The sequence below is a fragment of the Pelophylax lessonae genome, assembly GCF_965119305.1.
Source record: "Pelophylax lessonae genome assembly, chromosome: 7".
NCBI lineage: Eukaryota > Metazoa > Chordata > Amphibia > Anura > Ranidae > Pelophylax > Pelophylax lessonae.
In genome coordinates this window covers 157117324-157133575 of record NC_138774.1, presented here as the reverse complement: position 1 = coordinate 157133575, position 16252 = coordinate 157117324, and the positions used below count along the sequence as shown (strand labels likewise).

Sequence of the window (16252 nt, the reverse complement as noted above, 5' to 3'; positions counted from 1 at the left end):
GCTTATGTGGATGGGCGTTTTTCCTGCATTTAGCTTATGTTTTAGGTCCACTTTAAATGCAAGCCTGCATATTCCCATTTACTTTAAAGAAGTTGTAAAGTCAGAAGGTTTTTTTTTATCCTAATGCATGCTATGCATTAAGATTAAAAGCCTTCTGTGTAGCAGCCTCTCCAGAACCCCCAAATACTTACCCTAGCCCCAGCTCTATACAGCGATGTCCACGAGATCCTCAGCCATCTGGGACGCTCCCTCCTGATTGGCTGAGACAGAGCCACGGTGCCATTGGCTCCCACAGCTGTCAATCAAAGTCAGTTAAGCCATCAGGAGAGAGAGAGGCAGGGCTGAACTGCAGCTCCATGGCTGAACGGACACACAGAGCTGCAACTTGGCTCGGGTGCACCCATAGCAAGCTGCTTGCTGTGGGGGCACTCCACAGGAGGGAGGGGCTAGGAGCAGCAAAGAGGGACCCGGGAAGAGGAGGATCCAGGCTTCTCTGTGCAAAACCAACTGCACAGAGGAGGTAGGTATAACATGTTTATAACATGTTTATTTAAAAAAAAAAAAAACACAAAGAACGAGACTTTACATTCTTTTTAATTAGGCTGGGGGGGAAGATGGATCTGATGTTGCATTTGACTAGCATTGCTCTGTGGTTCATTGGACACAGAATCTCCTATAGAGATCCATTTATTCACATTACAGGCAAAACATGTGAAACACAGCCTTTACAGTGTTTTGTGCTTACTTGCACTGAACAGCACTTTGTTCAAATTTAGCCAAACCAAGTGTTCATCAACAACATCTGTCTACAACTCTAATAAATGAGGCCCATTATCTAACAAATGCACAATAACAGCAGTTTTGTAACAATAACTTGAAGAGCTTCATGAGATTAAGATTTCACTTTCTTTGCATCCTTTCTGGAGCTGTCTGCTGCTACATCCGCTTTTCTTTTACCAGACTGGAAAAAAAATTAAAACACAGTCACATATTTTTCCTTTCACCACATTTAATCACTTAAAATACAAATTTGAGAGTGTTAAAGGTAAAACTCGCTGTAAAGTATATTTTTTGGAACGTAGGAATCAGGGACATCTGAGTTATACTGCCGCGTACAGGAGGATTTGGATGCTGGCAAAAACAAAACACAATGACCAGCCTGGTAGAACACCTCCCATTCCCAGCATGTGCCAGTTTTGTAACAATGTAGTGCCAAAACTATAAACATAGAGGGGTTGGACTTGGTGCACTCAATGAACTCCAAGAAAAGTATTTTACAGGGAGTACAAAAATCCTATTTTCCTGGTTATTGAGGGACACAAGATTCAAAGACATATGGGATGTCCAAAAGAAGTCTAACTGAGGGATGGGCAACAAAGCAAACAATTTAATAACAGGCTAACTAAAAAGAAAAAACACAGATCTGCTTAGAGGACATTACGCCCAAAGCTGACAGATGAGTCCTGAACATTTATTTGGTAAACCAGAGGACCTGGTGTCAGCCTTGCAAATCTGAGAAACAGTTCCCTGATGAGGAAAAGCCCAAGAAATGAACACAGATCTAGTAACATGTGTTTTGACAGGAAAATGTTGACCCTAATTCTTAGATTATTCTAAAAGCCTATAATCTTTAGTCTGATCTTGAGAAGTATTATCTTGAGAAATGGTTTAGTGAGAAGCTGATTCTGCTTTGTGGGTACCATCTGGTATGACAAAAAGATAGTCAGCCTTCCTAACACTGGGATGACAAAGAGAAAGTCTCTCTTTTCAATGGAAGCAGTGGCTGTGAGGTAGGCTTGCGTAGCACAAACTATATCCAGACAATAGAGGGCAATCTGCTTCTGATGTACAGGAGCTGGACAGATAGATGGCAGTTCAATGTCATGGCTGTGATGAAAAGCCAACCTTACCTTACAAATTAAAGAGGCTCTGAGTCTCAACACTACTTTGTGTAGACATAGGACCAAAGAAAATTTGATTTTTTACTTACTGTAAAATCCATTTCTCTGATGTTCATTGACGGACACAGCTCCTGATATTCATAACCATTGGGTTATACTGCCCCTACAGGAGTAGGACAATAGGCAGAAAATAATTCTGGCTACACCCATGGGCAATTACAGTGGGTATACTCCCTCTCTCTGCCATAGCCACTCAGTTTTGTTACAAGCAGTGTCAGGTGAATTGTAACTCCACAGAGGGGTGGGTGCTGTGTCCGTCAACGAACATCAGAGAAATATATTTTATGGTCAAAAATACCATTTTCTCTTTCGTTCATTGACAGACACAGCTCCTGATATTCATAACCATTGGGAGGTCCCAAAGCAGTGTTAAACATGAGTGGTGGGAACAACAAAAAAATTCCTAAGGCTAAACATTAGCCAACCAGGTAACAGGAGCTCAACCAAGCAACTGGACCCCTGAAAAAACAACACACCTTCAAAGAGGATCAGGTCTTCGTAAAATGCCTCAAAAACCTTGCAGCCAAAAGAAGCATCCGCAGATGCCAACACATCCACTTTATAAAACTTTGTAAAAGTGTGCACTGACGACCAGGTGGCCTCCTTGCAAACACACTTCACTGACGCCCAATGACAGCCCAGGAGGCACTAAACACCCTAGTAGAGTGCGCCTTGACAGGGAAAGAAGCAGTCTGACCCCTGATGGAAAAGGCTTGAACCCCCGTCTGTTTGATCCATCTGGAAATGGTCGCAGAGGAAGCGGACAACCCTTTTCGAGGTCTATCCATGAGCACAAAGAGAGAGTTTGACTTCCCGAAAGACGCCGTAGCTGCCTGGTACACCATAATTGCCTGGACCACATTTAAGGCATGCAAGCAATTTCCTTCGGATGTTTAGGCCTGGGACACAGGGAAGGCAACACAATGTCTTCATTCAAATAAAAATCAGAGACAACCTTTGTAAGGAAAGACGGACAGGGTCAAAGAACCACCTTATCCCTGTAAATCACCAAGTAAGGTGAAGAACAGGATAAGGTGGTAGTCACTGAAATGGAGGTCACCTTCTGGGACAGCAAAAGCAAGGGAATCTCCATAATATTGTCAAAGGGAGGCTTCTGTAAAACTGAAAGCACCAAATTAAGATCCCAAGGCAGCAATGGAGCCCGCACTGCAGGAACCAAATGTCAGACACCCTGAAGAAAGGTACGCACCAGGTAGTGTGTGGCCAAAGGTCATTGAGAGAAGACCGCCAAAGCAGACGCCAGGCCCTTGATGGTACTCAAGGCCAATTTCTGTTCAACTTCCCCATTGAAAGAAGGTCAAGATCCGAGCCACTGAGAAGGAGCGGGGAAGAATCCCAAGAGACTCACACCACGCAATGTACGTCTTCCATGTACGATGGTAGATCTTCCTAGAGATCGATTTCCTAGCTTTCAACGGTGTAGGGATCAACGACTCAGATAAACCCCTATCCTTCAGCACCTGGCGCTCAACAGCCAAGCCATCAAAGCCAGCGAATGTAAACCAGGATGGAAGATTGGTCCTTGGGACAGCAGATCCTCCCTGATAGGAAGCTGCCAAGGAACGTCTGCAAACCACCTGCACAGGATTGGCGTACCAAGCCTGGCGAGGCCAGTCTGGAGCCACTAAGATGACCCCAATCCCTTCTGCCTTGATCCTACGTAGAAGTCTTGGCAGAAGCTTTAGAGGAAGGAAGGCGTAAATCATACAATACTAACCCCATGGGGCCACCAGCGCGTCTGTGGCGTCCGCCAGCGGATTCCTTGACCGAGCCAAAAACCTACCCACTTTTCTATTGAGCAGAGAAGCCAACAGGTCCATCTTGGGGTTGCCCCACCAAAGACACAGCGGATAAAACACCTCCGGGTGAAGGGACCACTTCCCGTGGTCTAATGCCTTCCGACTAAGGTAATCTGCCTGCCAATTTTCCACCCTGGGAATGTGTACAGCAGATAGGGCTGGAAAAAATCATTCTGCCCACCTTAGAATGCCAGCTACCTCCAGAGCCACCAGGACACTTCTTGTGCCCCCTTGGTGATTGACATAAGCCATGGCCGTGGCATTGTCCGATTGAATGCGCACTGGACAACCTGAAGATGATACATCCAATAATCCAGACACAGTCTGATCGCTCAGAGTTCCAAGACATTGGTCGGGAGTCTGGACTCTTCCAGCGTCCAGATCCCCTGAGTAGAATGCTTGCCGAGGATGCCTCCCCAGCCGGACAGGCTGGCATCCATGGTGACTATTGTCAAATACAAGGGGAGGAAGAATTTGCCCAGCCGAAGCGCCAGAGAACGAAGCCACCATATCAGGGACTTCTTCGTGCCTCGACTCAGCCAGATCTGATTGTCCAGAGACTGCGGAGTCTTGTTCCATTTGGTCAGAATTTCCTTTTGCAGGCACCGTATAGAACTGTGCAAACGGAACCGCCTCGAAGGTAGACACCATCAGGCACAGCACCCGCATGCAAGTCTGCAGGGATAACCATTTGTTGGACAGCGGGAGGTGAATTGCATGCCCAGATAGTCCAGCTTTGTCAACGGAACCAGAGCAGACTTCTGAAAATTCAGAATCCAGCCGAACTCCCGCAAAGTTTGTATTGTGATCTCCAGGTTCTCAACTAGAGCAGAGAAAGACTCTGCTCATAGAAGGATATTGTCCAAGTAGCCCAGTACTGTGATCCGCCGTTGGCATAGCAAAGCTAGCACCGGGACTAACACTTTTGTGAAGACCCGAGGAGCAGATGCGAGACCAAAAGGTAATGCCACAAACTGATAATACTCCTCCCCCACAGCAAAGCGGAGAAAACGCTGGTGACTGGCACATATTGGAATGTAAAGGTAGGCATCATTGATATCGATAGAGGCGAGGAAATCCCTCTGACACAGGAATACCACCACCGTACAAATGGACTCCATTCTGAACTTCTGTACCCGCACAAAGCGGTTTAGCGCCTTGAGGTCCAGAATTGGACACACTTTGCCTTCCCTCCTGAGAACTGTGAACAACTGTGAGTAAAAACCCTGAAAAAGTTCAGAGGTCGGAACTGGGAAAATCACTCCTTGAAGGAACAGGTATTGTACCACCCCTAAACAGGCCCTGTAAGCAGTCTGGGGACGAGCGCAAGTTGGAAGGAAAAAAACCTTGCTGGCAACAAGAGCGAAATTCGATCTTGTAGCTGGACCGAATGACTTAGTGGACCCACTTGTCTTGCACCCGGAAAGTCTGCGGGTCCAGAAACCATTGGTGACGTCGCCCCACCCCCGATACGTGTGCCTTGTCTGCGGGTCTGGAGAAGCCTGCTCTCCATTTGCCAGAACAGGTTCATTTGGATACAAAAAACTTCCGAAAAAACTTCTTATGAGCTGAGAAGGAAGGTCCATGTCTACAACGAGGTTCCTTGCCCTTAGTAGCCTGTGGAAGAAAGTACTCTTCCCCCCTGTGAGACCTTTAATGATGTCATCCAGGGTAGTTCCAAACAGGTGATCTCCTTGAAAAGGAAGATCAGTCAAGGCCTTTTTTGAAGTCTGATCCGCAGACCGGCACTTGAGCCAAAAAACACGGCAAAGGATCACTGCCAAAACAGAGAGGCGAGCCATTGGGGGAATCGCATCCAAAGAGGCATCACAGATCAACTGCAGCCCCTGGACCAGCTGGTCCACCAGCTCGGAAAAGGCAGGGGGGAGCTGTTCCCCCTCAAGGTCACGGTGTAGGAGCTTAGCCTACTCAGTCAGAGTTTGCGACACTAGGGCAATGGTGAATACCGGCCTCATTGTCGAACCAGCCAGAGTGCCATATTGCGGGCCACAGCCTCCGGCTTCTGGTCAGCCGGATCCTTAAAGGCCGGGGACTCTTCAATCGGAATCATGGTTGCCTTGTTTAATCTGGAAACCGGAGGGTCCACCACCAGTGGAACAGCCCACTTCTTAAGGAGGGACTCCTCATAGGGGTAACGCCTAGTAAAGTGCTTAGGGACTCCACGGGGACAATTCTGTCAAAATAGGCAGGAAAAGGAAACACCTTTGCCGCTTTGGATGGCTTGTGAGTGCCAAAGGACACCTGTGCCTCCGTCGCAGCTTCAGCTGCATCCTTCATCTTCAGGGTCTCATGCACAGATACAATCAGTGCTTTCACCAGTGCCTTTTCATGTGCGGAGGGCGTGGAGGAATCATCCTCACTATCTGAGGATTCCAGGGGCGTGGTTGCAGACCCAGCAGGGTGGAACACATCCGCAGTGGCCAAATCAGATTCAGGATCTGATGAGACAGATGAAGCAGGGGAAGGCGGGGGTTCTTTTTGCTAGCCAGTCGCTCGCAAGCCGGGACACAAGGGACTCCAGGACCACCGTCAGTGCATGGATGGATGGGACCCTGAGGGCCCCGCAGCCTCAGAGAGGGGATCAGGTGGGGAAATGTGCTCCAAAGACTCCATGAGTCACCAGGGGGACCCCACAAAAAGTGTAAAACACTGCTAAGGGACAACCCCCACCATGCTGGCAGCACCACCCGGTGGCCAGGCACAAAGCACCAAGCGATCCTCAGCAGAGAGGGAGAGGACCCCACCAGACTCACCACCAATGTTCCCTTTAAACTGCGCGCCTGCGCGGCAGCGCAGTCTAAATGACGGTCCCGCGCAGTACAATGTCAGACGGCGCAGCCACGCAGTGCGCCGCGAGAGCCCGCCCATTGTGTTACAATAGCGAATGAAAATTCGCTATTGTCACACGGATCCTCCTCCTGGCCAATCAGGGAGCGGGTCCTCCCGCTTCCTGATTGGCCGAAAGGCATACCACCCCCATGCCATTGGCCGAGGTCCGAGGAGGAGGCGGGAGGACTGAGAAGATGTAGGGACGTGGGAGCCGGGACTAAAGAGAAGCTGCTGTGACTCGTCGACTCGTGAGGTAAGTGCACGGGTCGTAGGTGGAAGATTTTATCATTGTTTCCTCTTCTGTATATCCAATGCAAAATTATTTACAGGTTCTGGTAAACCTCACTTCCTTACTCAGGGTTCTTGGGTATCTGTAAGATCTGACACTGGTTAAAATATTTATACAGTGCATTCTTTACTAAGAGTTCATTAAACATTTCTGTGCATTGCTATGTTCAGTATATTATACACACTTGCTGTGTGGTGTTGCAAACGGTTTCTACACTGGTGGGTGAGCCAGTGCTCCCATCACCTTTTTTAACATTTGGGAATTAGCGAAGGCTTTTTTTTTTTTTTTTCTATGGTAAATACACCAGTGGTTTTCCAAAAATAGTTTGTTGCCAGCATGTGCTGCTGTGGCTGGAGCTTACACAAGGCTGCAAATTGTCTCCCCACCCCCTGGGAGGGCACTAGGCCGATTGCCAAGCTCCAGGGTTGTCACACGCACCTCCATACCCAGAAGTACTGCACTTATCTGATGTTCCAATACTCTTCTCCCATCTATCGATCTGTACACTTTTAAAGTCCATACATCAGTCCCCATAGTTTGAGTAGCAGCAAAATTCTGCCAATAGCTAGCAGTCATTGGTCAAAACTGTCATAGGATGGCACTAGACCAATCACCAGGGATGTCACCTGCACCTTCATACCCAGAATTACTAGGTTTTTTCTTCACTCCTGTCAGCTAAATGGAGCAGTGGGGATTCGGGGGGGGGGGGGACGCTGGCATCTCTGCATTGATTGGGGGCAATGCTGTGGGCACTCTGCAATGTATTGGGGCATTGCTGTGGTACTCTGCAATGTATTGGGGGCACGCTGGTCACTCTGCATTGACATCCCCCCATTGCTCAGTCTAAAGTTTGGCGCTCAGAAATTTTTTTATTTGCTCAGCACAGTAAAAAATTAGAGGGAACATTGCTCACCACCCAAAGAGACAGGCACCTGCAGCCACCAGGAGAATCTGCACTACACATGCGGCAATCGGGAAGTAACATGATCCAGAAGTTAGCACCATGGGATGAGGAGGGGCTCCCACTGCAGAAATCGCCGCCCTCAGGGCTTCACTGTCATTGCCGCCGCACAGTGGTGTAGTGGTTAGCACTTTCACCTAGCAGCAAGAAGGTCGATGGTTTGAATCCCATCCACGACACTACCTGCCTGGAGTTTGCATGTTCTCCCTGTGCCTGCGTGGGTTTCCTCCGGGTACTCTGGTTTCCTCCCACACTCCAAAGACATGCTGGTAGGTTAATTGGATCCTGTATAAAATTGGCCCTACTGTGTATGTGAGTTAGGGACCTTAGATTGTAAGCTCCTTGAGGGCAGGGACTGATGTGAATGTGCAATGTATATGTAAAGCGCTGCGTAAATTGACAGCGCTATATAAGTACCTGAAATAAATAATAAAAATATTGGCCAACCACAAGAGAATGGCCACCGGACTACACAAACATGGCCGCCGTGTATAGAAACACACAGGCTACAACAAAATGGCAGCCCCACAAGGCTTACAGGGACCCAGGCCTTAAGGACAGATCCAGGCAGGACGGGGGGCCCTGGTAGGAGCCCCTACAAGGTACAACCCCCCTCCTCACCCCAGGAAAGTGGCCAGACCACCCAAATAGCCCCAGCATGAAGGGACTTGGTAAAGGGGGGTGCCTGTGGGAAGAAGGGGAATCCAGGGATCTGAGGAGCCCACGTCCATCCCAAAACCCTCCAGGGGAAGAGGGGGGACAGCTACTCACCATACCAGGAACCAGGCGGGCACCGCTCCAGACAGAACACCTCCCCATTGAAATGGGGGCTGTCGGCAGGAGGAACGCTGCGACTCGGGTCGAGACCCAGTCATATGCGACCTCACGAGGCGTTTAACTCGAAGGCCAGGCCTCGTCCAGTGGGGCTATGTCGCGGCCGACCTAGTGCAAAGCTTAGGTCTGCGCGCGCGTGACGGCCAGTCTGGGGTGACCACTGGATCTAGATTATCCAGCTCATCGCCCAGTCCGGCAGTGAATTGTAGACCTCACAGAAAAAAATCAAAGAGAAAAACATTTTCTATCTAAAAAATGTTGCCAGAACCAACGATCCCAGCAAGGAAATCGTTTTTTTCTACCTAGTCAGGTGTAAGGACCTGAGTGGCTATAGCAGAGAGAGGGAGTATACTCCCTGGGACTGCCCATGGGTGTAGCCAGAATTCTTTTCTGCCTAGTGTCCTACTCCTGTAGAGGGCAGTATAACCCAATGGTTATGAATATCAGGAGCTGTGTCCGTCAATGAACGAAAGAAAGATTTCTCAAGGCTGCGAGTTCACACAAGTGCATCACAAAGGTGATGGCAATAAAACAACCTTCCCCCATGGATGGGTAAACATACAGGGGAAACCACATGAGGCACACCCTGTACAAAAGTCTAAATCAAAGAATGGAAAGATAGCAGTCACTGGAACAAGATAGAAAGTGCCAAAATTTGATACTTGATTGTACTCAGGGCCAAATATTGGTTCAGACTTAAAGCTTAACTAAAGGCAAAACCTTTTTTTTAGTTTTTGATTGACTGAAGAGGGATTAGAACACCTGACAGGGCACAGATGGCAAAAAATAAAACAACAACGGTTCCCTTACTCTATCCAAAATGAAAAAAAAGTTTTGCCTATAGTTCTACTTTCATTGTAAAAAGGGTCAGAATATGCCACACAAAAAAATGATCTGGGGTGAAAGCTTCTTTTCTTTTATGGGCGATGGCAGACCTTTCAGGAAGTGGACTTTCTAACTTTTAGCAAGAGGTAGGAATCATAGATTTTTTGATGACTTCCCTGCCTGGTGGCAACCCTACTTTCTCTCCCCTAAAATACCCACTATCATTCTTGGTGACTTCAACATCCCTTTCAAAGTTAACAGCCCAGCTACAACTCAACTTCACCTTATCTTTTGACCTAACTCAATGGACATGCTTCCACTCACTCCAATGGTAATACCTTCAACCTTGTATTCTCCCATCTCTGCACTCCTGGCAACCTCACCAACACCCCCTTTCCTGTCTCTGATCACAACCTCATCAGTTTCACTGTATCCTTGCCTCCAATCACCCATCCCTCCAAGCAGCAATTACTGGTAGGAACCTTCGTGACTTTAACCCTTCTTTCTCTTTTCTGCTACTGACCATCTATATGACATAATCTCTCCCCTGTCCTGACCTGGCCACCTCTGTTTACAACAATTCACGCTCATCATCACTGAACGCACTTGCTCCTCTAACTACACGCAGAATCAAGCCCTGACCATTGCAACCCTGGCAAACTGACAACAGTAGAAATCTCAAGAGACATTGCCGTGCTCTTGAACGACTGTGGTGTAAAACCAAATGCCTGCAGGACTTCACCCTATATAAATCTGCCCTCCTAAAATACAATTCCTGCCTCAATGCTGCCAAACAAACCTACTTTGTCTCTCTCATTAAAACCTTGTCATCCAGTCCCCATCGGCTCTTCTCAACCTTTAACTCTCTGCTTCGTCCCCCACCCCTTCTACCCACTAACTCACTCCCTTCTCAAGAGATTGCCAATCACTTCAAAAGACCAGATTGATGTAATACGCGAGGACACCTCCACTGTGCATACATCTTCCCCACTCAACATACCTTGCCTAACAGCAGTGTCAACACTCTCCTCTTTTGAACTGGCTACTGCTTAGAGGTTGCAAAAATTTTCTCAGATGCCCACCTAACCAATTGTTCCTTGGATTCTGTTCCCTTACAACTACTACGGTCACTCTCTTATTCTATCCTATGCTCCCTTACTCACATCTTCAATCTCTCCCTCTCTAGTGGCACCTTCCCCTCCCCTCTAAAGCATGCACAGGTCACCCCCATACTTAAAAAGCCCTCACTGGACCCCACCAACCTGAACAACTTAAGACCCATCTCACTGCTCCCATTCACCTCAAAACATCTAGAACGCTTAGTCTACAACGGTCTTAGCTCCTACCTCAGTAAAAAAAAACCCTTCTTGATCCCTTACAGTCTGGCTTTCGCTTGCAGCACTCCACAGAAACGGCCGTACTAAAACTCACTAATGATTTACTAACTGCTAAAACCAATGGCCACTACTCCATATTCCCATTACTTGACCTCTCTGCGGCCTATGATATTGTTGACCACCCGCTACTTCTTAATAAACTCCTTTCCCTTGGCCTCCAAGATTCTGCTCTATCTTGGTTCTCCTCCTACCTATCACAGCGCTCCTTCAGTGTTACCTCCAACTCTGTCTCCTCCTCTCCATTGCCCCTTTCTGTGGGGGTTCCCTTAAGGCTCTGTTCTTCTCCCCTTCTCTTCTCTATCTACACCGCCTCCCTTGGTCACTTGATAACAGCCCACGGCTTCCAAAACCATCTATACGCCGATGACACCCAAATCTATCTGTCTACTCCTCATCCTACTCCTTCAGTCTCCTCTCGCATTACTAACTTACTTACTAACATATCAGCATGGATGTCGCACCCCTTCCTCAAACGAAATCTCTCTAAAACTGAGCTGGTAATGTCCCCCCCCCCCCCTGCACCCGTGCTCCCCTCAATGACTTTTCCATCAAAATCAGTAATGCAACCATCAATCCCTCCCCTCATGCCATGGTACTAAGTGTAATCCTAGACTCTGACCTGTCCTTTCAGCTCCAAATCCAATCGTTGTCAAGAGCTTGTAGACTTCACCTTCTAAACATCTCTAAAATTCACCCCCTTTTAATAACTGAAACCATCAAGCTACTCATTCACTCCCTTGTTATCTCTCGCCTTGACTATTGCAACTTCTGTTTCATAGGCCTACCTCTCCATAGGCTATCCCCTCTTCAGTCTATGATGAATGCTGCTGCCAAGCTTATCCACCTTACCAACTGCTCAGTGTCTGTCACCCCTCTCCGCCAATCCTTACACTGGCTCCTGATTGCCAAGCAAATTAAATTCAAAATATTAACCACAGCATACAAAGCTATTCACAACTCTGCTATGAGGTACATCACCAATCTTGTCTCCAAATATCACCCAAACCGTCCTCTCCACTCCTCTCAAGACCTCCTACTCTCAAGCTCCTGTGTCTCTTCCTCCCATGCTCGTCTCCAGGACTTCTCCAGAGCCTCTCCCATCCTCTGGAATGCTCTACCTCAACCTGTCCGGCTATCTCCTTCTCTAGCTGCCTTCAGGTTATCCCTGAAAACTCATCTCTTCAGGGAAGCCTATCACACCTCCATTTAATCTTTGACCTCATCCACCATCTTATTCCCCACAGTAACAACCTTTTGTAACACCTGACCCACCCTTATATTGTAAGCTCTTCTGAGAGGGCCCTCCTAATCCTCTTGTATTTTATCTGTATTATCTCCCTTTTATATTGTAAAGCACTGCGTAAACTGTTGGCGCTATATAAATCCTGTATAATAATAATAATGCACCAATCTGGATAGCTGCTTAAGCGGACCAGCTGTAAGAAAAAATAATCTTGAGATAAATAAAAAAATGGCTAGCAAAAATGGTTAAACTTTTTTTTAGAGAAAAGGCATCCATCTTTATAGAACAGTAGCAAAGGCATTCTGGGTGTGGGGTTATACCAGGCTGGTCACTGTGTTGCATTTCTGCCAATGTCCAAGTCCTCATGTAGGTGGAAGAATAATCTAAATGTCTCTGAATCTGGTCCTCTGAACCTCAATGAGTGAGAAAGAAATTATTCTTACCTCATGCAATGTTGGCATTCTGAGGGAAAAAAGTCCTCACAAATGATATTATTCAAAATTTCCCACTTGATAATAAGATGTTTTACAAATTAAAAATACTAAACTTGTTCTGGCAGGTTAGTTTTAAAGTTTCCTTTATTTACAATATATCTCTTTTGAAATGCATCAAGTGACTGAAATTTTATACTGGCCTCCCTAGTCTGCTTACTGTAGGTTCTCCACCTACAGCACTGCTGAGCTTTGGAAAATACGACTTTTCTCTAGCTGCTTCAGCAAAGTTTCAGCAAATTAGATAGTACCTGTCAGTGAGGGAGGCTTTGGAGAGTGGTTGGAGCAAGCTCTGGGTAAATGGTACATTCCGAAAACCCAGGAAATGAAGAGGGTCACTGAGAGCTTAAGAAGACCTGCCTCAGAGGCAATTCAGAACTTGAAACTCAGCCAGCAAGATTGCATCCCTTATAACTACTTAAGCATCTTTCAAGACATGTCCAAGAGGACAGGGAAAGCCTTGAAACACATGCATCAGTTCAGGTATACTTCTCAGAGGAAGAGAGATAAGTAGTCTGAATACATGTAGTGCCTCAACAAGATATTATATCAGCTGTTACTGAAGAAGGGCAAAGACACTTAGACAGTGGATAAAGTGCGGTTGAAACACGTATTAAGGGGAGTTCAGCCCTTAGACCCCATGATGATTCACCTGAAAATCCAAGGGAAAAGTTGAAAATTTGAGATACCCTGAATTATTCGGAACCTTATGAGAAGAGGGAGCCATGTTAAAGGACAAGTTGAAGAGCCTGTTCCCGGTTATAGTCAGTATTCCACCCTTACGTCTGTTCGGGTTGAGAGGCCAATAGCTCAAACGGCCTGTCATAACTGCGGAGCAGTGGGACACTACCAACTAAACTGTCCAAACCCACCAAAGTTTGCACAAGTGACTCTGTTGTACTGGGACTTCAATGAGAAACATAAAAAGCACCTACCCCTGCAGAAATTGGAAGGCCTAGAGATCAAGTGTATTGGACCCTCTTGTTGCTGGACAAGTAGTCTTTAAACATGGGAATAAATACAGAACTAGTGAAATGACAATTAGCTCCTGTCACCTTTGCTGTGATATTGGAAACTGATGCTTAACTAACCCATTTTTGTGTAGGGCTTGACATTTAAATAACGCCCATTTAGGGCATGTCAGGTATGTCAGGGGGTGTAGCTTTCCCAGAAGGGCCGTCACCTGTAAACAGGGGATCTATACATCTATGGCCCCTCCAATGGTAAGCAAAACACAGTGATATCAGCTCACTCCTGCGTTAATTTTTAATGCTAGTAATCAATAGTAGACTTTGAAGTGGCCTGTAGACTAGAAATGGCACCAAGATGCCAATGACATTCTCACATCTTTGTAGTTATAGATAAGGATAAACAAACTGTCACCTCACTGAGCATCAGAGGGAATCTGTAGTTGTTTCGTTTATGAGCCCAACAGGGGAAGAAGCATGTACGAATAGAAGATTCTGAACTGTCTACCAACAATTGACTTTATGTCAAAGATCTGATGAATATATTTTATCTATCACAAAGTCTAAAATATTAGTTGCATAGAGATGAAAATAATTCCTACTGATAATCCACATTTTGGATTACATGTGCATATAAAATAGTGTGCATCAGTTATACAGAATTCCTGAGAGATCTACAAAATAGTTGTGTGGAACCTGCTTGCAACAGCCATGCGGTGATTGGACTTGTTGCGATCAGAATGACACACTGGTGTCAGAAATCCAATCCCCCAACCTACCGATTAGAATCTGCTGTTCGATTCAACCCATAGCCCCTCCAGAAGATAAAACCTCTCCTCTTAGCAGGGGAATTGCCATCTCAGGGGTGAATGGCCAACAGTTAGAATCCAGCCCACATCCATATCTCAATAAAATGAGGCGCATGAGATATGGACAAATGTATTCATATGAAGCCAGTTCCGAACAAGACGGATTGCTAAATTCTGTAAAAGTTTATTTCTATTTTTTCTATTTTTTCTCCATTTTTATTGCAAATTGCAAAATTACCGTATGTCCTTTAGTTTTTTGTAATTTTCCTTTGTACATATATGCACTGCCCACCTTCAGGATACTACATTACAAAATAATAAGTGGCTTCTGTGAACTAAGTTAAGACTCATATCCCTAGAGAGATTGTTGCATTGTAGTGTCTGTATGCTTGATCCAAGGTCCTTGTTAATCTGTAGGTAGATGGTGTGTTAGTAGACTGCATGCAGATTTAGTCTCAGTGCATCTAAAGGCTGTACACATGATAAGAAAAAGAGAAATAAAATTTCGGCCGACAAACGATCTGCCGATTTTCGGATCGTTAGTATGGTGCTTTTGACAGCCGATAACGATTTTTCGCACGACAAAAACTGGATGGGCAGGCTATAAAATTGTTATCGTACGTGAACACAACATCCGATTTTCGTTTAATTAGTACAGTTTTCGTCCGAAAAAAATAGTAAGAGCAAGAATACCCATGCTCGGAAATGAAAGAATACATACAAAACAATTCAACACATTGCATCACTTCTGAAGTTGAATTCTGTCGTATGAGAATTTATGTATGAAAGTAACCTCTTCATTTTCAATATGAGACTAGCATGCAAGAAAAGACGGATGAAAATTTGTTCGATAATCTAATCGCGTGTACGAGGCCTAAGTTATCACATCTGTCAGACAGAAATGTGTGCATGTGTATGGTTGCCTAGAAGACCAGTCAGCGAACAAACTGCTAGGTGGTTGCAAATGGTTGTAAAATATGTGTCTGGTGTGCAGGGGCAGTGGAAAGAGTGATTAACACAATGATTCAAGTTTGTAGGGTAGGAATCCCAGAAGTGTGTATGAATTGCTAGACTGATCCTCAACCTTTAGAGTGCCCCAGATTGCGTGTAATAATTGTATTTGCCATTTGTGGCTAGATGTGAAGGGAGTCTCCCTCTAGTGATGGTCAGAGGTATTGCATAGTGTGACAAGTGTATCACAGCTGCTTTTTACTTGTTCCCACTACATCCAAGAGAGACTAGCTCTTTATGACCATTTAACATGATTCTCCAGTTCAGATATTACTCAAATGTTCCACGCTAAGCACTGAAGTACCTTGAACATAGTTCAGTAAGAGGAACAGAAACATAGAGGTTAACATATCAGCCAGAACCCATTCTGCTTACTTAAAACCTCTTGGGTCTAAAAATAATAATTACCGATGTCTTTGCAGTTTTCTTCTTTTTCTCTGCTTTTTCTTTTTCTTCTATCTCCAAGTTTTCTTTTTCTATCAGTGATATGAGCGTATTACAGCGTCTCTGTAGCTCCTACCAACAATATTAAAGAAATCAGAAACTACAGGTGGGTATGTATAAATAATTCAGTTAATATTAGTTAAATACTAAAGCATATATCAGTAGACCACGTTAATGTGTATCTATACACCAAACTTTTTTTTATAATTTTTTATAATTTGGATAGAATGGAGAAAGGTTAGAACCCCTGTCAGGTTTTCTGATATCTGTGGCACTAATAGAAAGATTTCTCCTCACTTTTGCTAACACTTGCGGCTGGGTCGGTGAAAAAAAAAAGGCAGTTGAGCCA

At 45.6% G+C, this 16252-nt stretch overlaps 1 protein-coding gene across 1 annotated transcript in view; it reads right to left on the bottom strand.

Annotated features, from left to right (window-relative positions):
• Positions 1-794: 794 nt before the first annotated feature.
• The window catches only part of SMARCA1 (SNF2 related chromatin remodeling ATPase 1), a 373846-nt gene continuing 358388 nt past the window's right edge, over positions 795-16252 (bottom strand). The window contains exons 23-24 of the mRNA XM_082262882.1: positions 15868-15975; positions 795-961 (exon numbers count right to left, since the gene is read on the bottom strand). Coding sequence (XP_082119008.1) covers positions 893-961; positions 15868-15975 — 177 coding nt within the window. The 3' untranslated portion in view covers positions 795-892. The remainder of the gene's footprint in view (positions 962-15867; positions 15976-16252) is intronic.